The sequence below is a fragment of the Girardinichthys multiradiatus genome, chromosome 21 (assembly GCF_021462225.1).
Source record: "Girardinichthys multiradiatus isolate DD_20200921_A chromosome 21, DD_fGirMul_XY1, whole genome shotgun sequence".
Taxonomy (NCBI): Eukaryota; Metazoa; Chordata; class Actinopteri; order Cyprinodontiformes; family Goodeidae; genus Girardinichthys; species Girardinichthys multiradiatus.
In genome coordinates this window covers 23242168-23266122 of record NC_061813.1, presented here as the reverse complement: position 1 = coordinate 23266122, position 23955 = coordinate 23242168, and the positions used below count along the sequence as shown (strand labels likewise).

The window sequence follows — 23955 nt, the reverse complement described above, 5'->3', positions numbered from 1 at the left end:
TTAGTCAGAGAGGAGAAGATGGATATTTACAGGCTTGTTATTTCATCACATTTTGCTTTTATTCACAGGATTTTTCAGGAGGACATTAGGTTTTCATCGTTCATGCTCAGTTGTTATCGATTTCAGGACAGAATGGAAGATGAAGATGACTGTGTATTGTATATTGGTGAACTGTATATGCAACGTGTAATAAAGGCGGTGAAGCAGTGAGCGTTGGCTGACACTTTGTGCCTCTCTAAAGAAACTTAAAGCTGGCCCTGCAGTCACTACTCATTATTCTGTTGGTGGTTGGGATGAAATATTTTTCAGTGGATCTCTAGGCTGTTTTGAACCCCCCACCCCCAGTATATATTAAATAGATAAAAATCCCTGAAATATATTGGACAATAAAATACCACACAGCCTGATTAATATGTGTAATGATGAGATGGTGGCTGAAAAATGAGCAATAAACTCAGAGCTCTGTCCAGCTGGTAATATATATTATTATTACTACAGGCTGTTTAATTTTATGCTTTGTTTTATTTCCCCAACACACAACACAGCCTGTAGGTCATTTGTGCTCTCAGCCTTTGCATGTGCTGCTGTGTTGTATTTTAGGATTAAGCAAGTACTGAATCCAAATGCAGATGAAACAAATTTCTGTGGATATTTCTGTTGGGGAGGGGGGTACAACTTTGTACCCAGAGTAAATACAAAAGGCTCTATGTGAACATAGAGCCACGGAAGTGTATTGTCAGTCCACAGGATATTTTTTCAAAAGTGTTAATGATCATCAAGATGTTTATTGGAAATATGAGACGGGCCTGGTTTTGACATTTGCTATTTTTTTTACAGTATGTTTCTTATTGTTAAATCATGAACACTATCTTCAACTGACTAAAGTGAGGAATACAGGGCTTTAGATGTTGTTCTGGGTTAAGTTGTAAAAACTACATTAAACAACCATCCAGAGCTACGATGGGAAGACTTTCAAATCAATATTAAATCTTCAGTAATATTTTTGTCTTGTAATATTATCTTTTTTCACTCTCAAATTTTATTTTTTACATTCTTGAGGTTAATTATATTGATATTCTGACAAAATGGATCTGCTTAAATTTGTTCCTTATGCTCTTTAAAAAATACACTCGATGCAGCAGCTGAGTAAACATCCTTTTTCCCTTCCCTTCTATGTCTTTACAATATACACATTTAGACACATCTTTGTAAAAATGCAGACAAACATTCTCAGACTCAAAAAACAAGTCTCCTTGACACTGCAGAGCTGAACTTGAAACTTACAGGTACACTGCATACCTGTGTTCAAATTGAACTGTTACTTCAAATGAGCAGAAGCACTGGTCTCTCTCCTCCTCCCTGGAGCATCACTTTGCTGCAATAATTGATAGAACAACAGATGAACGGGATTGTCTGCTTTTATGTTTTATGAAACTTTAAGAGTTATTTCTGAGAATATAAAAAATCTGCAAAGTTTGTTGAGTGTGACGTGACTAGCTGTTCTTATTTGGGCCAACACACATACACTATGGTTTGTTGAATTTTAATATTTATTAAAATTGATTTAAAAAATAGTTTAGCTAAATGTCTTCTGTTTGACAAAACAAAACAGAGCTGAGGTCTTTCTCCCTTTTGAAAAGCCAGCAGTGTTTAGCTGGCAAAGAGTGTCTCAGTTCACTTGATTTTGGAGGAAGGTGGTGAGGCTTTGTTCTGCTCCAGCTAGTCTGCACTGAAGCTCTGTGTATGAAGCCCAGAGGGCTGAGCTGCTTCCATTTATCACTTCGTTTTGGTTCTATATTTGCATGCCTGTAATGATTAAAGCTCTGTAAAGATCTCTGTAAGTAATGAAAGACCTAGTTTAATCTGATTACAAATCATCTCTGTAAAGGCAATGTAATGTACTTTCAAGTGCTTTACAGGAAGATAACAGTCAAAAATAAATTTACTTTGAAACAAGACATGCATTACAAGAAAAGTAGTAATATTTTACCTCACATGTAGGAAAACAAATTAAAATTCACATCGCGAAAGAAATAAATAGCTATGGTATGATAACGATTAAATTGTCTTTGATCTTTATGAGAAAGCTGCAGTAAATAGTAGTGTTTTTAGGCCTAATTTAAACAAATTAACAGTTTCTCCAAGTTTTTCAAGGAGTCTGAGCTGAGGAATATGAAACCTAAATGCTGCCTCCTGTTTTTTAGTTGCCATCCTAGGTTTCTAATGACCTCAGAGGTCTGGATGGTTGTTATCGGACAAGTAACTCTTTAACTCCAATAACAAGGTTTTAAAACCAGTCTTTAAACAATCAGAGTGCCAAGTCATGATTTTAGGATAGATATGACATGATCCACTTTCCTGGTGTTAATCAGGACTCTGGTAGCATCAGTCTGGATAAGCTCCAGCTGCCTGATTGATTTTGTTCTCAGAGACTTGTAAAGACACCAGTACAATAATCTAAGCTACTGAAAATAAAACCATGCATCAGTTTTTTGGTGTTTCCTAATTTGACAGTAAACCTGTTATTCTGGCAATTGTTTTAAAATGTAGTTGGCTGATTCAGTAGTACGCTGTACCTGGTTATTAAAATTTAGATCTGAGTCCAGACAACATCTAGATTTCTTGCATGGTCTGTGGTTTTAAGCCTTACTGAGTCTAGTTCAGTGCTTATTTCTAGCCAGGCATTTTTGGGACCAAAAACAAATATATCTGTACCAATCAGGACTGAATTTAACAGATGCAATGAATTTGTGATTGTAATGGACTGTAGCCATGCGGTGACACAGAAGCTGTAAATCATCAGTATGTTAAGAGATGTTGCGGTACTGAAGAATCTAAGCTAGGGGAAGCACAAAAATAAATATCAAATAAAAGTGGGCCGGGACTGGAGCCCTGAGGAACCCCACATGTGATCTTTGTTCGTTCAGATTGAAAATGGCCAAATGACAGAAAGTGGTAGATTTACTGATTAATTATTGACTGATTGAAGAGAAGGAAAGGATTTGGTGAGTTTCAGCAGTATCCCAAACCTTTTGACATGTTCAAATAAAATGTATGTATGTAAGTAGCAGCCTGCCAAATAAACTCTTATCCAACCCAGCACAGTACCAGACAATGCTACCCACAAGCTAAAGTGTGGGTTCAAGAACTTAATAAATTTTTTCACAATTTTAAGTCAGTTACTGACCTTGTGTATGTATATGGAAGATGCGTGTGTGTCCTAAGCTGTAATGATTTAGTGATAATAACTTTAACTTCCTTTGACACTATAGACCATTACTACAAATCCTCTGTGGGTATCGCAGGCTAAACACTTCCTTCCTGACCCTAATTAACAATGACTTTGATAATATATCTGTATCACTATATAGCCTTTCACATTAGAGTAACGTATACCAGTATATTCCAGACGGAAGATATAGATTTTCTGAGCTAAAGCTTACCGACACATGGTTATAAACATGTGTCTGCATTAATGGGAAGGATGCCTTTCCTCCTCCTGGTGTCAGTGCAGCAGCATCACTGTGGGGCATCTAGGGCCTCATGGAAGTCCTCATTAGCTCCTAGGCTGCGTTCCCACACATGTCAGGGGATTTGTGGGGGAATTTAATAACAGTGAGTGCCATTCATCATGGCCTTGTAAGTGATTTACGTGGACTTTCTTCATACCTCTGCGGGCTCACATATTTACAAAAATATCATAAATTTACCTCTTTCCCAATGTTCAAGTGAGACTGAGACCCCTCAAAATGGGCTAATTCTAAACCATTTTTTATGTGGTTCTCATGGGATGTCAAGGATCATTTCATTTTTTTTCCTTCACTTCTTGAATCGACGGTGTGCTGGGAATCTATCCATTCCCACGCCACTCCTTTAAACACATCTGTGCCTTTTCCTCTTTCTGCACAGCAGCTGACTGCATTTGCTCCCTTGCTTTGAAGGGCCTCCAGTGTCCCATTGTCACGAAGCAAGAAGAAACAAAGTGAAATGAGTTCTCATTTCTCCAATAAAATAAGCCAGCTACACGCAGAGCAGGTCATCTTTGGTTTGCAGCCAAAGTTTCCATTAGAGCCTCATGGAAACCCTTTTGCTCCTTGTATGTGTGCAGGGACGTTTCACTTATTGCTGAATGAGCTGCAGGTAGCCTTTACCTATACCTATCTAACCTTTACCCGTCTTGATTTCCTCTAAAAGCAAAAATAGCAAAAGGAGTTGCTCACATAACAGCATGGACCTTGAGAACCAGATCACAAGGAGTTCATGTATTTTTGTCATACAGTGGCTTCTCCATGCTTGTTGTGTTCCCTACATGGCTTATGGCAAACTGCAAGCAGGACTTCTAAACGGCAGAACATAGCTGGGCGTACTGTGAGCAGCGCAGGTTCCACACTGACTATCCACGTGCGTTTGATCTTTAATTGTCGGCCATACCAATTTCCTACATTTCTAGTGACAAATTCCTATATTTCCCACACTTTCTGCTATGATATTATCGGACTGGGAGGCAGAGCTAAATTGCAGTTTAGCTTTGGAAAAGCAAAAAGAAAAGAAGGTGGTATTAAAATTACGCCATGTGTGGACATGTCTGGCAGACGGCTTTCTTCTTCCCACTCCTTTAATAGAGGTCAGATTGGTGGAGTGCATGACTAAAAGTTGTTTTGTCAACAGATTGTTCAACCTGAACTGCTGATTTCTGCAGCTCCCCCAGAGTTACCATGAGACTCTTGGCTTCTTCCCTGTTATTTGCCAAGCCTGTCAGTTAAGGTCATAGGTGCAGCAACCTAGAGTCATTTGTTCCTAGAGCACCAAAACCTACACGACCCTTTGAAAAAAATCAGGCATTTGAACCCCTCTTCTATAGATATAGAATGCATTAGTCTATGGTTAAATTCAAAAATTATAATTTTATGTCTAATCTTAAGTTTTAGAACTTAGAAAAACATTAGATTTTTAAAAGAAAATACTAAAATCTTCTCAAAATAAATGTTCTATATTTATGGAAATTAATATAGAATCAATAATTAGGCAAAAGTGTACAAAAATGATATACATTTTGCATTTAAGATGAAAAAACTTCTTTGTATGTAAATATGCTCTGTCCAGAACTTCTCCAGTAGCATAGCTTTAGCTTCACCTGGTTCAAAAACTGTAAAAAAAAAATCCCCTATTAAGCACCTTCTGCTATCCGATTAGCAATTGATTAATTGAAAAATTACTTCACAGATTAATCCGTTAGCAAAACAAAACATTAGTTAAAGATCTAAGCCACATGCTACAACCTAAACCAGCTGTCTCTAGGTTGCAGACGCCTAGTTACAAAAGCCATCGATCCTTTAAATTCCACCTCAAAGCTATGCACTACTTTGTCATGTACAATCTGAAGTTGAAGTTTAAGGTTGTAACAGATTAATTTAGTTTACTACTGGGTTTTTTCTTGCTCCTTTTCCACCAAAACTATTGTCTCATATGAGCAAGTATATGCACCCATGCAGAGGCAGGTAGTGTTTTTTATGTGTCCGGGGTTCGCTTCCAGAAATTGGGACCTTTTCTGTATGTCTCCCCCCTTCTCTATGTGCCCATCTCCTCCTATCTGATTAATAAAGGCCACTAGCTGCACAAAATTCATCTACTGCAGAAAATAAAAGTGCAGAAAGGACTTTCATAAACGCAGCAACATTTTAGGAACATGTTTAAGACAGATAAGAAATTAGAATTAAATCGTAGCTGCACTGATTTATAGACAAAACAACAAAAACACTTTTTTAGCCTCTAGGGCTATTTAGTGGATTTGCTCATATTATGGCTGCGTATTGTACACCTTTTTAACATCCACTCTAATGCATATTTTGAGTGATAAGCCAATCTTAAACCAATTACAAGGGCTATTAGCTAAACCAAAACAAAGCTCTGCTAGTTGTCGGTTTTTGCTGCATGTTGCAAAGTTAATGCATAATTTGGAAGTTAGGGATTAAACACCTGGAAAGCTGCCATATGTGCATGTGTTACATTACTCATCAGCAGCTCAGGACTAAACATGCAGGGATGCTGAGATAAATTTGCTCACACCTGAGACTCATTTCTGATTAGTCAGATAAATGATTCTGTAGTTTCTTTAATGCAGTCACACCTGCGGTACTCTTATTTCCAACTGTTAAACCTTTTGAAGAGTTATTTTATAAACATATCTGAATTCACTGTTGTGTCAAGATACATTAATTATAACAGTAAGACAATCCTAAATGTGTTTTTAGTCAATACATTTCATTATTATAATTATTATGTCTGGAAGAAATACATCTTTGGATTGAAAATGCCTCACTGCTCTTTTAATCACTTTACAACATAATCAGTGCAGATGAATGTGATTTGTTTTACTCAGTCTTGTAAACAATCTCCATTTCTCAGTGTCTGTTGCAGTCTCGTCTTTGAAAACTGATTTTCTTTCCTTTTTTTATATGCATGTGTTGCAGAAAGCTGTGTGTTATCCTTTACAGCAAGGAGTAATGGAGTAGATACATGGTTTTATTACAAAGCTTTAATGGGGTGTGGTATGCCTATATTTAGCACACTGTCTGAATACTGAGGAGACACAGACTGCTGAGTGTGCACCAGTAGCAATCAACCTCAGATGGACTCATTGCGGCACATCGCAGCGTATACAGACCCCAGTACAGTGCTGCCCCCAGTGGACGTAGAGAGAAACAGCACAATTTGTTCTGTGGTCCATGAATGAGTGAAGCAATGGCATTTGGATCGATTCCCAGGACAAGAGATGCTTTGTCTGTGTTTCTGCTTTGCCGTGCCCACGTTACTCTCATGATTGATAGTGAGATGCTGGTTCTCCATAAAAAGCAGCTGGCCTACTTTTTCCAGTGAGGAGGATAGTGATCCTGGTGATCTAATGATACAGAGAAACATTTTAAATTAAACAGAAAAAGTGAATAATTAAAGAAAAACAATTGGACTTAAACCTAACATCAGTATTCTGGCACATCAATTTTCCACACATAGGCAGTTTTGATTACTCTTTTAAAAATACATTCTCTTTCCCTCAGGGCTTTTTTCCTTGATCAGTCCAACATAGCACCCAGCGCTGCACCCAAAGCTGCCCTCATAGATAAGGTAAGACATAGCATCATTTTGCATTAGTGATACAGTTTTTACAAATTTAACACTAGACTTTTGGGCTGCAGTAGCCTTTTACATGCAGACACTTCCATCCAGAGGTTCACATACACTCATCATATGCATAAATGTTTTATTAATTATGGGCTTTTGAGCATGCATTTGAATCTTTCTTTGTTCAAGGTGGAATGTTGATGCAACTCACAACTTCAGAGTTGAAAAGTAAAACCTGGCACAATTTACTTTGGATGTTTGCTAATTCACACAGGGGTATGGATTGCATTTTGTAGCCATGAGGAAGGGCCTGGCATTATTCTGGCTGCATATTTCAAAAACCCTTCTTATTACTATTGGTAAACCTCAATACAATGTGTAGTGCTTAACTCAGTTCAGCCAAAATGAATTGATTCATGTTCATAGTTCACCAGCTAAATATTTTTTAGTTCACAGGTCCTATTTGAATTAGTTCTCGTTCATTTATCATAATTTGGAATAAAGTAAAACATCTATATAGGTCACGACGTCATTCACAAATTAGAGTGGATCATGCACTTGCCATTTTATTTTCTTCTGTTTCTTCTGTCTTTGCTCAGATAAACTGTATTTTACAAGGGCTTAATTTTAAAATCTGCTGCTCTTAATGACATATTTTTATAGTTTCATCAAAAGTTGGACTAGAAAGTGTCATTTGTAACTGCAGCCACTTTTAAACCTCGTATTACTATCATGTCACAGCAGATGGGATTTGCAATGTGTTTTTATGCATTTAAACTGTTACCGCACAGTCAAAAACCCATAGTAAGATGTCTTGGACAAAAGCGCCCACTCATCGCACATTGTTTTATAATTCTAAAACCATAAAATAACTTTTTGGTCTTAACTGGGTTAACCCACCACGATGTTCCTCTTTAGTCCTGATTCTGTTTAAGCACATTAGATGACAAAATCTTCAGTCATGCAAATTAAATGCCTCTCTGTTCTTTCAGTTACTTGCGGTTAGAGAAAGGAGTTAAAAGCTACTGCTTCTTTGCTCTCCATCTCCCATCCAAACAAAAAAAAAAAAAACAGTTGGGTTGGAGCTTCAGCCTTCAGTTAATATCCTTACATAAAAGGCGAAGCCAAACATGGCTAGTCAAGTTTGAAGTGAAGAGCGATGCGTAGGCCTAAATTGCTTATATACTGTTCCACCCTTAAAAACATGCATCGTTCAGTTTAAAGATCTCAAAAAGGTGAGCTCAGCTCATGAAGGCATTCTTTTGATTATGTTCATGCACAACACTGATGCTAAGGTTTTTTACCTGGTACTGGTGCATTGCTCAAAATGAATGGAATAAGGAAGATGTATGACTACCTCTAAACTCTGCATCTTCATCTTCAAATCAACATCAAGATGGTTGAAACTTGGACACGATTGAGTTTTCCAGCTTGACAATGATCCCAAACCCAGATCCAAACTGGTTTTAAAATGGATACTGTAGGCTAACCTTAAGCTTTTGGAGTGGCTTGAGACTCTGTGGTTTGGTGCATCTTGCTAAGCAACATTTAGTCAAATATTAGTGGGGGTTTATGCATTTGTATTTATAATTGTGACAGTGGTTGGATTAGTTAAATCCACATTCAATTCAAACATATGTGCCCAGTTCTTGTTTATGAAATTAACTGAAGTCATCTGTTGTTTCATCATTCCACCCCTAAAGAGGAAAGAACTGTTCAAGTCCGTCTTTGAGTGCAACAAATTAAAGATTGCACTATGTGTAACTACAAACACATTAAACAGAGTGGAAATAATGCAAGCATTAGAGTTTGAACAGTCAAGCAGTTAGAGGTTTGCTCATTTTCATTGTGCGGATTGATTTTTTACAAGATTATTGAATTTAATTAAAAACACTGAAAGCTTATCCTGCACTCTCCTCTGTGCTTCTTTTCTGCCCAGTTGATGCGACCCCTCAATGCTCTGGAGGAGCTCTACCGTCTGATGGAGAGTTTTATCAGCTGTCGCCGCACCGCTGCCTGCCAGTACACCGCCTGTGGGGCTTCTGGAGTGGGTCTGCTCACCGTGGCGTCAGAACTCTGCTCGCGTCTGGGAGCCACACACATTGTCATGTGCAACAGCGGCGTTCATCGGTGAGTGTAGTTTCCATCTCTGCCAAAATGCCGCTGTCCAGGAGCACCTCCTTTTGCAGCCCCCCAGCCAATTAAACTGCATTAAATGATCTTAGATTCTGGGGCGGGATAAATGCTGTACAGTCCCGCACAAAGCACATTGACACCACTCTCACCTTTGCCACTTCTCACTACAGTTTCAGTGGTGCTTACATCTTAGTTTAAAGCCATATCTCTGCTTAAATTAACACCAGATATTCTTGTTAATTAGGCTCTTCTCAAACCAAATTAAAGACTTTCAGCAGGCAGAGCATTTTACACAGGAAGGTGACAGGTCAATTACTTTCCTTCTTGATGAATTCTATATAAGGTTCACCTTCAGCTGAGGTGAATGCATTCATCAATGCGTAAGGACAGAAATATCCTGATCGTTTGTCACTGTTGATCCCCAGTTGCTGCTTTCATCTACATCTCATACTCCTTCCCTCTGCCTGCCCACCGATCTCTCTGATGTCCTCTTTCCTCACCCTGTGACAGTTTCCATATCTTTTTGTCTCCTTCTCACACACCGTTGAGTTCATGCATTCTATGCGAATGAGTGATGGCTTGATAAAGTGCTGCAAAGGGAGGCATCGCTCGCCTTAGCTCTAATAGAAAGTTTCTGCCTGTGCAATAAGTTCTGCTTTATTTACCCACAAGCTGCATATATCACTGTTTTCTGTGTAAATTACACAAGTTTCCCACAACTCATCCCAACAGGCGGTCAATGTGCACCGTAACACATCAGGTGACAAGTCTTGTCATATTTAGGGTTATTTGGGTAAGCGGTTTTTCGCCTAAAAACAACTTCACTCCCTAAGGCTGCAGAATGATGAGTGTTGGCGTAAGAATTAAAGCTTGGCTTTTTTATATAACCAGATTACTACTAATATACAAATAAATCCCACTGCTTTAAATTTAAACAACATGTAGTCAGCAAGCAAACAGCAAACATTTGTAAAAACTGAAAAACCAATGGTGCCAAGACCTTTGATTAGTTGTGTGGAAATGGCTTCTGCAATGTGGCAGTCATCTAAGACACCATTGATTGGATTAGTTGGGCTGATGGATGAGTTTTTTTTGTTTGTTTTTTCAGCTCTAGTGGCCTTTATTTTTGACAGCAGGTAGACAGGAAAGAGGGGGAGAGAGAGAGGGGGAGACATTCGGCAAATGTTGCCAGGTCCGCGACTCGAACCCGGGACAGCTGCTTTGAGGACTGTAGCCTCTGTATATGGTCGCGCGCTTAACCCCTACACCATCAGCGCCGCCCATGGATGAGTTTTAATAACAGTGAAAGTAGGATGGGTTGGGGGAATCAGCAGTTCCCAATTTGCAACATGTCTCTCCCATCCAGCTTTATTTGATGATCATCCATACATAAGTTAAAACCATGTGAGAACTTGGTGTCTGATCATTTTTAAAGATACCTTTTGCTGGAGTTACAGCTGGAAGTCTTTTGGGTTTGTCTCTACTAGCTTTGCACAAACAGAGACAGATATTTTTCCCCATTCTTCTTTGTAAAATACCTCAACCCCAGTTTGGAACGACAGCATCTGTGAAGCACAATTTTCAAGTTTGGTCACAGATTTTTTTATAGAATTGGGGTCTGGACTTTGACTGGACCATTCTGACACCAGAATACACTTTGATCTAATGAAGTGATTTTCAAATTGAGCGTTCCGGGGCTGGTGTCCTGAATGTTTGAAATTTTGCCCTGAATCAGCTATCGTGGAGCAGGAAAACATCTAAAGCCTGTAGTTCACCAGCCCTTGAGGAATGGAGTTGAACACCCCTGGTGTAAATCATTCCATTGTACCCCTGGCTGTACGCTTATGCTCCTTTTTGGTAAATGTTCGCCTCAGTTTCAAGTGTTTTACTGGTTTTCCTATGTTGATGGCTCTGTATTTATCTTCATCCATCTTGCCATCAACTCTGATCCCTGTCCCTGCAGAAGAAATGCATCTCATACCATGATGCTGCCACTACCATGTTTCACTATGGCAATGCTTTGCCAAATGTGCAGTGTAGGTTTCTCTGCCACCCACTTGTGCTTTGCATCTAGGCCAAAACAATTGGTTCTCATCTCACCAGAGCACCTTTCTGCATGTTTGCTATGTCCTTGACATGGCTTGTAGCAATCTGCAAACAGGACTTCTTATGACTTTCTTTCTACTCTTCCATAAATACCAGAATTGTGAAGTGCAGTTGTCCTTAGTTGACTAGTCAGTTTAAGTGGAAGACCATGTCCTGGTAAGTTTGCAGTGGTGCCATACTCTTTTTCCATTTTCAGATGATGGACTGGGCAATATGTGTGCGTTCCAAAGCTTGGGGTTCTGTTTTATACCCTAACCCTGGTTTTACTTTCTTCACAACTTTGTCCTTTACCTGTTTGCTGGGTTCCTTGTTCTTCATAATGCTATTTGCTCACTAATGATCTTAACAGAAAAAATGTTTTTACACGTAAATAAAATAATACACATTTGGAGATTATTTGCACTGGGTCTTAATAATGGGTATCAGACAAAAGGGCACTGCACACAACTGTACACAACACTTTATAGATTTTTGTTGTGTAAAAAATTGAGAAACTTTTATGATTTCCCTTACACTTTACAATCATACACCACCTAGTCCTAGTCTTTCACATAACATTCCAATAAAACACATTGAAGTTCATTGAAATGATCTATATCTATGTTTCCTTTCATTATTTGCAGATTGTAAAAGTGGCTACTAGGCTTTTTCACTTAGCGAAGCTCATCAGAGCTTTGCATTTCCCCTATTTTTTCCTTTGTGTGTCTTTCTCATATTTCTTCTTATTTAACCAAATGGGGAATATGTACTCTACTCTGGAAGTAAATGGGATGTGTTGGAACGACATAAAACCGATGGATATAAATCATCTCCCACTATCTCACCAGCTCTAATGAACCTGGAAACTGATTCACAGACACACACAGATTTTGTGCGTTTCCTTCATCCTGCTCCAGCTGACGAGATATTTAAAGATCCTCTCTGAGTGACATCACCCTCCTCTTTGTCAATGTGTTGAAGCCTAAAATGGGTGCTTGAAATATTCTGGGGTTTGAACTGCAAGAGAACATCTTTCGCACCTTTTTTACTATGATATCACTCGACATATTCTCTAGATTATTGTTGGGTTCATTAAGCTTATCGCAGCGTGTCAGGCCTGTCATAAAGTTATGCAACTGAATCCCAAGGGGACTTTTAAATCATGATCTAATTGACTTCAAGTAATGGCTTCTGGCAGTAGAAAACTCCCCCGTTGCACATCAGCTTGTTTTTTTTTCCCTTTTCAGTTAGTGCTAGCTCCAACCATGAGCGTAAGAGATAATAAACAAACAGCTCAGATTTCTTAATAACTCCATGGCTGTTGTTATTGAATGAAAGCAAACCTTGCAGCGTAGGAGCTTTGGACAGTTTAATTTGGAGTGAAAAGACTGGATCGATTCGCTGGTGCCTCTTGTTATCAAAGAAAGGTCAACCAAGCAGCCTTGACACTTGTCACTGGCTCTCTAAGGATTTATCAAGTGCTGCATTGTGTGTGTGTGTGTCTGCAAAGGTGAAGAAGAGAAAACTGTGGAAAATAAGTATTTAGTATAAAATAAAATAAACATTATACTTCCGGTGTAGTTGATGACCGCAGTGAGGTATACATACAAAGACGTCAAACAAATGTATCCATAAATGAAGTTATGTGCAATAAGGTGTATTACACACATAAGGAAAATGAGATGCCAAAAGGTATAGAAAGCCAAGACAATAGCCGACTGTATTTAGAAAGCAATCTTGCTTCATATCAATTGGTCTACTGGTTAGTGATGGTCTATAAAATGTTTCTTCTTACTAAGGTACCACACTAGGAGCATCAAAAGATGAGTAAAAGTAAAGAGTTCTGAATTTGACTTGTGGTGTTTGGCAACAACTGTTGCAAAACATACTTATGGCATTGGTAATTCTTTGGGGCCGTACTCCAGAATTAGAAAAAGCATAATTTTAAAGTCAACCAACCAGAATCAGGTGTTCCTGGGATGATTTCTGACAGATGAATCAAAAAGAATAATCATAAAGAGTGATCCAAGAGACTGGAACCACTTAGAAGGAGCTTCAGAAAGACTTGGAATTAGCAGGTACAGTTTTTTTCATGAGAACAATAATAATAATACACTAATACAACGGCCTGTATGCATGTGTACTACACAAGACTCTACTGCTGAAGAAAAACAATGTCAAAGCTCATGTAAAGTTTGCTGCAGAAGATTTGGACAAACCAGTGAAATCCCGGGAAAACGTAGTCTGGTATATTACACCAAAGTTTAAATGTCATGGCACATCACGCCAACAACACCATATCTAATGAAGTTTAGAGATGGGACCATCGATTCGGGGCGATGTATTTCAACATATGGTACTGGCAGACTTAGGAACACTTAGGACATAGGAATAATATAAGGATTATTGGAGAACAGGAGTGAAAAATTCAATGTACTCTTTATCAAGACAATGATCCCAAACACAGCCAAGGAAACTCTCAACTGGTTTCAGAGAAAGAAAAAAGCTGATAGAATGTCCCAATAAATCACCCGACTTGAATCCAATTGAAAATCTATACAAAAATTGAAGAGGAGGCCCCCACAAGTTTCCCCACAAGATTTGAAGGCGGTCTGAGTGGAAGAATGGGTTAAAATCCTATTTGAGCAATGCATGTGACTAGTTTGTCCATACAGGAGCCATCTTAAAGTTGTCATTACAAAACAAGATTTTTCAGCAAAGTATTTAGTAAATTTCAATATCTGTGTTTAATAGATAATGCATGTCTCATTCCAGTTTACTTTACTCATTTTCATTTATGGACTAATTGGTTTTGATTTCTTTGTGTGTGGGGAATAGCTGGGTTTTTACCAGTATCGGGTGTGAATTGCATGTCAATCGTGACATTAGAAATAAATTTATATGAATAAATAAATTTTGTATGTTCTCCTCTGTACATGACAAAAACTAAAGCTCACCCTAAGCTAATGAATCACAGGCTCATGTCAAGACTCCTTTCCAACACATTACATGCTTATGGGAATCTCTGCCAAAGGAGACACACTGACTTGTCCTTGGACCCTTTTCCTCTTCACCGCAATGAGCATCAATCTTGAGGAGTCTCTTCAGGTGCTGACAGTCAACCTCTAGTTTCAGTTTCCTCCCTCTGCTCATTCTAATAAAACCCTAAAACATTAGCTGAGGAGGTTCTTTAAAGGTCTGAAGCTGCATGTTTTCTGGCTGGTTTGCAAGACAACGAGCAAAAACCATGCAGGAGGAACAAAATGGTAATGACGACTTGCAAAAAGGATCGAAATATGCTCATGCAAATGCAATGCACTTGAAAAGAATTTTAACCCACAGTTAACATATTGTGTGCACATGAAGCTCAGAATTAGTCAGGCTTTGGATTTCTGGCAGTTTTTGTTTGAGTCGATGTCAAGAAAATGGCTTTGTTTGGAAGAAAACGTGTTAAGAAAGTGACTAATTCTGAAGGTCTTCTGTGAACAGGAGGAACATGTAACATATCATTATGCAGTTTTCTATGTTTTTATGCGTGTTTTTACACCTTTTGGACTAAAAAAGAAAATGTTAACATTATACTGGTTGGAGGTTATGCATGACTGAGCTTCTTGACATTCATTCAGAAAGCCTACCTTTATGTTCTTATCTGATCAACAGCTGCACTCTGAGTGTCACACTGGAGCAGGCCATCCTGTTGGCTCGAAACCATGGCCTTCCCCCTCGCTGCATCATTCAGGCCACTGATGTCATGAGGAAACAGGTAAGACACTCATTGACACCCTTCAGAGAAAGGATAGGGCACAAACAGTCTTTGCTAAAGATGCTGGCTGTTCAGAGTGGTTTATCCAAGCTTAGTAAAGGAATGTTGAGTGGAAAGAAAAAGTTAAAGTTTGGAGGCATTTCATGCTTCCCACAAGCTCTATAGGGGTTGGACAATGAAACTGAAACACCTAGTTTTAGACCACAGTAATTTATTAGTATGGTGTAGGGCCTCCTTTTTGCGGCCAATACAGCATCAATTTGTCTTGGGAATGACATATACAAGTTTTGCACAGTGGTCAGAGGGATTTTAAGCCATTCTTCTTGCAGGATAGTGGCCAGGTCACTACGTGATACTGGTGGAGGAAAACGTTTCCTGACTCGCTCCTCCAAAACACCCCAAAGTCGCTCAATGATATTTAGATCTGGTGACTGTGTAGGCCATGGGAGATGTTCAACTTCGCTTTCATGTTCATCAAACCAATCTTTCACCAGTCTTGCTGTGTGTATTGCTGCATTGTCATCCTGATACACGGCACCGCCTTCAGGATACAATGTTTGAACCATTGGATGCACATGGTCCTCAAGAATGGTTCGGTAGTCCTTGGCAGTGACGCGCCCATCTAGCACAAGTATTGGGCCAAGGGAATGCCATGATATGGCAGCCCAAACCATCACTGATCCACCCCCATGCTTCACTCTGGGCATGCAACAGTCTGGGTGGTACGCTTCTTAGGGGCTTCTCCACACCGTAACTCTCTCGGATGTGGGGAAGACAGTAAAGGTGGACTCATCAGAGAACAATACATGTTTCTCATTGTCCACAGTCCAAGATTTGCGCTCCTTGCACCATTGAAACCGACGTTTGGCATTGGCATGAGTGACCAAAGGTTTGGCTATAGCAGCCCAGCCGTGTATATTAACCTTGTGGAGCTCCTGACGGACAGTTCTGGTGGAAACAGGAGAGTTGAGGTGCACATTTAATTGGGCCGTGATTTGGGCAGCCGTGGTTTTATGTTTTTTGGATACAATCCGGGTTAGCACCCGAACATCCCTTTCAGACAGCTTCCTCTTGCGTCCACATTTAATCCTGTTGGATGTGGTCCATCCTTCTTGGTGGTATGCTGACATTACCCTGGATACCATGGCTCTTGATACATCACAAAGACTTGCTGTCTTGGTCACAGATGCGGCAGCAAGACGTGCACCAACAATTTGTCTTCTTTTGAACTCTGGTATGTCACCCATAATGTTGTGTACATTTCAATATTTTGAGCAAATCTGTGCTCTTACCCTGCTAATTGAACCTTCACACTCTGCTCTTACTGGTGCAATGTGCAATCAATGAAGACTGGCTACCAGGCTGGTCCAATTTAGCCATGAAACCTCCCACACTAAAATGACAGGTGTTTCAGTTTCATTGTCCAACCCCTGTAGTTTTCAGTAGGCTAACATGTTTATATTAAAAAATGTTTATTTGTCCCATGTCATATTCCGATTTTCTGATAAATTCATTTCTGGATTTTTATTAGTTTAAAGCTACAATCATCAAAATTAAGAGGTCCAGTAGAGATCAATAAAAAAAAAACACTGAGAGGTTTAGTGTAAATAAAATATATTTTCTCTTCCAGTCTCAGAAGGTGCCAGGTTTATCCTAAACTAATTCCATATTAACTTGCAGAATATTCATCCTCCCTGTAGGTGAATACAGCCAGATGTTATTTTAATCAGAAGCGTTTATGCCTCAAAAATGTAGCTTTAAAGGTAGGCAGTTGACAGGCAGCATAACTGTCACTTCCTTTAAACATGCATTCACTACTGTCACAGGACAAAGTAAACAGACTCACTATGAGCCTAGAACTGTGGTGACCTTGTAGCTGAGTAAGATTACAGTTTTTTCCCGTGACTGATTCCTGACTGGCCGCACCTCACTCTGCTTGTCCTTCTATTATTGTGGAACTTACCCACTGCTATCAGAAATAAAACATGAAACCTAGTACTTCTAAATTTAAAGGCAAAAAATGTATGCCTAAAATATTCATATTAAAAAAGTCTCGAACTTCAATGTTGCAGACTTGTTTGCATGTCTGTTTCAGGTCAAGGATGGAAATTCCTTCTCTTCTTAAGCACATAGAGATTTTCACTCCATAAAGCCTTCAGCCGTGACCAAATCTTGGCCTGCAGCTCAGAGTCTTTTTCAAAGTTTTGTCTGGATGGTTATGTAGCTGCTTGAAATGGAAAAGGAGTCGAGGAGCTGAGATTTTGTAGGAATAAAGACATTTGAGTTCTAGTCCCAGAAAAATGGGAAAGCAAGGAGTCCACGGCACTTCATTGTGTGACGTCCTGTTTTGCATTATTTGCTATTTAAAATTTTTAAGACTTTTCAGTTAGGATGGTGAGCCAAGACATATTTGTTCTGTTTTACATCAGTCTGTGTACGTGTTTTTGTGCATATCATTTGACAGGACACCAACTGATGAGCACCTCCTATTCAAAAGGTTCGTCCTAGTGCAACATCCTTGACAGTAGTTGAAAGTGATGACTTTTTTTTTTTTTTGGAGTTAAATTCTCAAATTAAAAACTACTTCTTGAGTAGCATCAGAGTCAGTGCCTGGATGTTGTCCTTTTGGTTGTGATGGCTTAGGTGTGCACAAAGATCTGATAATGTATTGTGTTAATAGACTGTTCCCACAGGTGGTTATAGACAGGTATGTGTGAGTTTATGTGTGCTTCTCTGGTGCTGAGACACTCGGTGATGAAAACGACAAACTGCATAATTAAATGGCCTCTCTTTTTCCTTACACTCACACTCACACTCTGAAAAGGTTAGCAGCACATCACCCCAGAAGAATCCAGTCAGATACATGTTGTACATCTACTGTGTGTGAATTTGTTCTATAATAAACAAACCATCGGTTTATCTCATGCAAAATGACTATTTCTACATTCTGAATTCTCACATTTTGAAAACGGAGAAGATACAAAAGAGCAATAATTTTGTTAGATGTGGATGTAACATGAAACCCAGTAGGACCTTTTTGACCTGTAACACTTTGTAAAATAGACAAATAAATTGGAACACACATAATGAACAAAAATAAGAGCTTCCATAATTCCCAACTAAAGGCAAAAGGACGTCTGCTCCTAAAATAACTCAACTGATGCAGTTAGCCGACATTTAAATGAGGCATTATGTATGCGTTTGGGGGAAAATCCACCAATATTTATCTGTATTTAAGCAAATTACAGCCAGCGTTATTTGCTACGGATTCTGAAAGACCAGCGCTTTTTGTGTCACACAGATTACGTAAAACAATTATTCTGTCAAAACCTGGGGAAATATTTGATGCAGGTAGAGAAACTGCTGCCCTGCTGAGTTAGCTAAAAACACAGCAGTGATGTCACAGAAGGTAACAGATTCGGTTTTGATGGCCGCCTATTACTTTTGCAAATAAATTGTCTGAACTGGTTTTAAAATCCATCCATCCATTTTGTATAGCTGCTTCTTCCGTACAGGGTCGCAGGGGAGCTGGTGCCTATCTCCAGCGGTCTACAGGCGAGGGGCGGGGTTCACCCTGGACAGTCCACCAGTCCATCGCAGGGCAACACAGACACACACAGGACAAACAACCGTACACACACTCATTTATACATAAGGGCAATTTAGAGAGACAAATTAACCTAACAGTCATACTATAGGATAAACACCTATTTAATTAAACTATTTTGTGCATTTTAATATTGTGTGCATGAAGTTCTTACTGAGCACAATATTAGCCATTTTTGCCATTTTACTATTTATATAATAATTTATATAATATAGAGTAATAAAATTTAAAATAAACTGATGCTAGATGATTAATTAGCTATGCTGGATGTCAGTTTCTCAACAGACACATTGACACATGTGTCTTTTGTATAATATTTTGAAAAAGTGTTGGAGTAATGGAAGATGGCTCTCGTTTCCTTTTTACAACATTGCTCTCCCTGTTTTTGATGAAAGACATACATCAAAATAGCAAATTAGTCTCTGTGCTTTATTCTATGCACTTTCAAAACCAGAGAAAACACTGGTCAATCCAGCACTTTCACTGGGATCTTTTAAAAGGACTTTAGGAACAATATGATGGAAGTTTTATGTTGTTTGGGAAGCTTCATTGCTCTTTTGGTACACCTTGGTATCAGTCGCTGGATCAGGCTGGACGATGGTGTGATTCAAAGTAGACTTGAAGCGAATATTATGTACAGAACTTGTGAAAAATGTAGCAAATTGAAATTGTTTTCGAATTACGGCTTCTGACTTCCTGTTCTGTCCACAGTTGTTTTGGTTCATGGGATTAAAACTCTTTAGAGAAAACTATCTCAGTTTTAATTCTTACTGTCATGTTTTTTTTTACTAGTCTTCATGGGGACTTCTGTCCTTCAGTGACATTAGGGGTTTCACTATCTGGAAGCCTGGGAATAGATGGCTGTGATAGGAATGGAATAATTGCTGATGCTATCCTGTTGTCTGGACCTAACTCTGGGCTGACAGTAAGAGTCGTAATCGAGAGGTCAGCTAATGCACTTTTGGCCAGATACTTTCAGTCTACTAAAACGCTGATTACCTCCCTAAAGGAAGATTTGCAGAGTGTGTGTTTTTCTGCTTAAATTTGTGCAGTACTCACACAAAGAGGGAATATCTGCGAGTGCTGGTGTTCTACTCTCTACTATAAATTAAAAGTTGCTCCCTGCAGCACTGTAAGGGTATATCCACAGACTATGCAAATAGCCAGGAAACTACATGGACCTCAAAAAAAAAAAAGACATGCTCCTGACTAAGCATAATAAAGCTCTGCAAAACACCAGCACACAGAGAAACCCTATTAATCTTCCAAATTCCTTACGATTTGTTTTCTTACGCTAACTAAGGTTTCTTTCTGCATGTACTGTGTTGCTTTGATCGTAAAAAAGAACAACTGCACTGCCCAAAGCAATTGTTTTCAATCCTCAGTCTCCTCATTCTCAGCACGACATTTACTTTCTATCATACAATATTCATAGGATGCTGTTAAGCTTAGAATTTATATACTTTTTCTTGCCGTTCTCTGACAGTCTTTGCAAGTCTGGACGTAAGCAGTCTCACCAGGGAAAAAAAGCATCTCACTTAACAAAACCTGGCACTAGTGATGTGCATTAGCCAAAGTGGTGTCCATTAAAAGCTGCACTGCGAGTCCAACACATGCTAACAATTTCTGTATCTTGTGTTTCTACCAAAAAAAAAAACAACAAATTTGTTCAGTGAGGAAAGACAAAAAGAACTTGTGGACCAAATAGCAGTTGAACTAGGAAAATAGACAGGATCTTATACCTTTCAGCTCGTCCTGTTTATACAAATGAATAAGTTATTACTAGAGACACAGCATATAGAAATAGAGATAAAAACAAAAGAACAAATCTGAGCTGAATCACCATTAATATATAATGCAAGGATGTGAGCAAAGGCATGTCAGACTCTCTTTAGCTTATTGGGAAGTCTTTTTCTGTGTTGTCTTTTGTAGCTACTGTTGTTGGCCAGTCTGTATCTCTTTGTGATGCAATGAACTGTGATGCACATGTGTTTGTCTTTTAGGGTGCAAGAGTTCAGAATTCTGCCAAAAATCTGGGAGTCAGAGATCGAACACCGTCATCAGTTCCAAGGTCAGAACATGCCCCTCCATGCAGCTTCTGTCAATATAAATCAGTATTCCATATCCTTGAGGCATCGGTTAAATTTAACGGTGAGATTAGAGATTACAAATCTGTCCTTTGCAGACCAGAACACATGGGAAAAAAAACACATGGAATTTTATTTAGGTATTTTTCAGATCTGGATAAGTGTGAAAAAGAAAACAGTGAGAAGTATTTCTTTTAATATATATGTATATCTTTATTCTCTATCCTTTTGTCTAAAGGTTCATCCATCCATCCATCCATTCAAACATATATTTAGCTTTCCATCCATCCATCCATACATCCATACATACATACATACATACATAAGACTTATAACACCACTCTATGTGAAGGAAATATAGTGCACGCCTAAAGCTGCCATCTTTTCATTTTATATACATTGGGACGGACGTGAGTGCATTCAGCAGTTGAGGATTGTCTCAGCCATTTAGCCACAACAAATACTGAGGCATGCAGCCCTTTTGAACCTATTAGTCAAAATTTGAGTAGTGTTTTCATTAAGCTGCACTATGTATGATACTATGTATCATACATAGTATGATACATAGTATCATACTATGTATGATACTATGTATCATACATAGTATGATACATAGTATTCTGCAGTTAAGGTGGTTGCTGAAAAACTCAATTGTGCTTTATAAATAATTAAATGACATAATCAGATTGGTTTATCCTGTGTTATAAAATTAGTCTTATCAAGATGTAAAGATGCAACTTGTTGATGTAATTATTATAACTACAGAGGACAGCACTGAAATTCAGCAGATCACTGCCTATTTTTCTACATGTGTTTGAATGCCTTCTGTTGAATGCATGTTGAATGTAATGATGTGTCACATCCTATGTGTTTCTCTGATCAGGTTGTACAAGCTGTGCCAGCCACCTCCCCCAGATGGAGATCCATAATGCATTGCATTGAAGAACATGCTGAAATGTTCTGCAGATTCAGCAAACAAACCTCTCTCTCCACCAGTATGTTAATCTATCTCAAGCAAGTACCTTGTATATGTCCACTCTAGCTGCCTATAATGTAAATATAGTTTTAAATAGTATTTTAATGCTTTATATTTTGACTGTTGTGCTTTATACAAATATTGTTTTTTTAAATAGTATATTGTATCCAAACAAATATTGGGTCTGAGTGAGAAAGCAAAAGGGAACATATATCCCCTCATGTAACTGTTTTCACATGAGCTGGAAATTGGATTTGTTTCTGTGGAAGATATTTTAATTTCATGCTAGTTTGAATCATATTTACACTGCTGTGCAAATGTATTTATACCCCTTGAACTTTATCACTTTTCATCACATTACAACCACAAACATCAATGTATTTTTTAAGATTCATTGTGAGAGACAAACAAAATGTAACTCATAACTGTGTGGAATTTTGGAAAGAAAATCTGTTTTTTAAATTAAGATTTTTACTAATAAAAATCTGAAAAGTTCAGAGTGTATTTGTATTTAGCCCCGGAGTAAATGCTTAGTAGAATCACCTTTTGCAGCAATTACAGCTCCAAGATTTTTCGGATGTTTTTCTTACAGCTTTGCAGATCTAGAAGCTGAAATGTTTGCCCTTTCTTTATTGCAAAACAAGTCAAGCTCAGTCAGATTGGATGGAGACTTTCTGTTAACATCAGTTTTCAATCTGAGTTGGATTAGGTCTGGACTTTGACTAGGCCATTCCAACACATAAATATACTTTGATCCAAGCTAATCCATTGTTGCTCTGTAGCTAATCTCAAGTCTTTTGCAGCCTTTAACAGCTTTTCTTCCATGATTACTTTGTTTTAAGCACCAATTAGCTTTTCTGTTGTTGCTGAAGAAAAACATCCCCACAGCATGATACTGCCACCACCATTTTACCGTAGGAATGCTGTAATCAGGGTGATGTACAATCTTCTCTGATCAATACTGTCTTTGCCTGTCATGTCAGTTAAGGTGGACATATCTTGGTAGGTTTGCTATATTCTTTCCACTTTCAAATATCAGATTGAACAGAGCTTTGTGAAGATGTTCAAATCTTGAGAAATTAAAAATACAACATCAAGATTTTGGTGTAAAGTCATTAAATCTATAAAGTTTAAAACTTTTGCAAGTCAGTGTTAAGAAGATAATGTTTAGAATCATGCAGTTTGAAATACGACATTAGTCTTGCTTAAATCAGATGCTTCTATTTCCTGTTCTGTTTGTGTTTTACTTGATGCATCACTTCTTTATGAATTGCTTTAAAAAAACTCATTGTGTTTATGACATGATGGTTGTAAAATGCATAGTTAGCTAAACCTGCTGACAGTGTCATTTTGCTTATTCTTGTTGAAATAGCTTTTCTGTATGTGTTGCATGCACATTAAGATGATTTATCAGTATTACAGAAGTAGATTTAAAGAAATGGAGCATTATGTTTTCAAACAGACAGTACTCAGGATTAAACTTTCTGTGTCTTACTTTTAATTGGATGTAGCTCACTACTATGCAAAAAAAAAGAGATATTAAAAACCTATCAAAAAGCTGTTGTAGTGTTTCTATATTCAACTCTATGATTAATGTAAAAATGAAGGATTTTTATGTATATTTTATTCACACATTTTCAAATCTATTAAAGCAAATAACCCTGATAGAAATTGCTGTGTTTTTGTTCTTGTGGAAGTACTGAGACCCCGGAGACCTTTCTTTCTAATTCTTTAGCAACGACAACTACTTTTTTTTGTTGTTGTTTTTTTAGGATTTTAGCATTTGTATTGTCTTTAAATCAACTAATGGGAAAAAATATTAAAAAATTAAAGAAAACACTTTAAAACTTTTACTTTAAACACCTGTGCAAATTAGTCTATAGTTAATAAGATGAGACATAATTGTCACACTACAAAGATTTAAAAATATTTTCTTAAAGGTAATGTAATGGTTTTTATTCCTTGGAAACGTGCAAAGAGAATTTAGAAGACTCAAACCGGAGTGAATACTAATCTTGCTTTTAAAAAATAGCCTTTTCTTTTTGTTCCCTACATTGTGAGTATAACATAAAGTGAAAACAGATCCTGCTGAATACTACACTGTTTCTCCTCAGACAAGCGGAGATGGATATTCACAGTGAACAGAAGAAATGACAACGAAAGAGACATTTATTAAGACCTG

At 38.1% G+C, this 23955-nt stretch overlaps 1 protein-coding gene across 3 annotated transcripts in view; it reads left to right on the top strand.

Annotated features, from left to right (window-relative positions):
• Window positions 1–23444, top strand: part of prex2 (phosphatidylinositol-3,4,5-trisphosphate-dependent Rac exchange factor 2) — a 156184-nt gene extending 132740 nt beyond the window's left edge. For 2 of the 3 annotated variants that reach the window (XM_047350111.1, XM_047350114.1), the window contains 5 exons: window positions 7056–7122; window positions 9059–9249; window positions 15001–15103; window positions 20714–20781; window positions 21681–23444. In XM_047350111.1, coding sequence (XP_047206067.1) covers window positions 7056–7122; window positions 9059–9249; window positions 15001–15103; window positions 20714–20781; window positions 21681–21726 — 475 coding nt within the window. In that variant the 3' untranslated portion in view covers window positions 21727–23444. Of the gene's footprint in view, window positions 1–68; window positions 511–7055; window positions 7123–9058; window positions 9250–15000; window positions 15104–20713; window positions 20782–21680 lie in introns of those variants that run through there. The other variant, XM_047350112.1, reaches the window with a different exon arrangement.
• The last annotated feature ends 511 nt before the right edge of the window (window positions 23445–23955 follow it).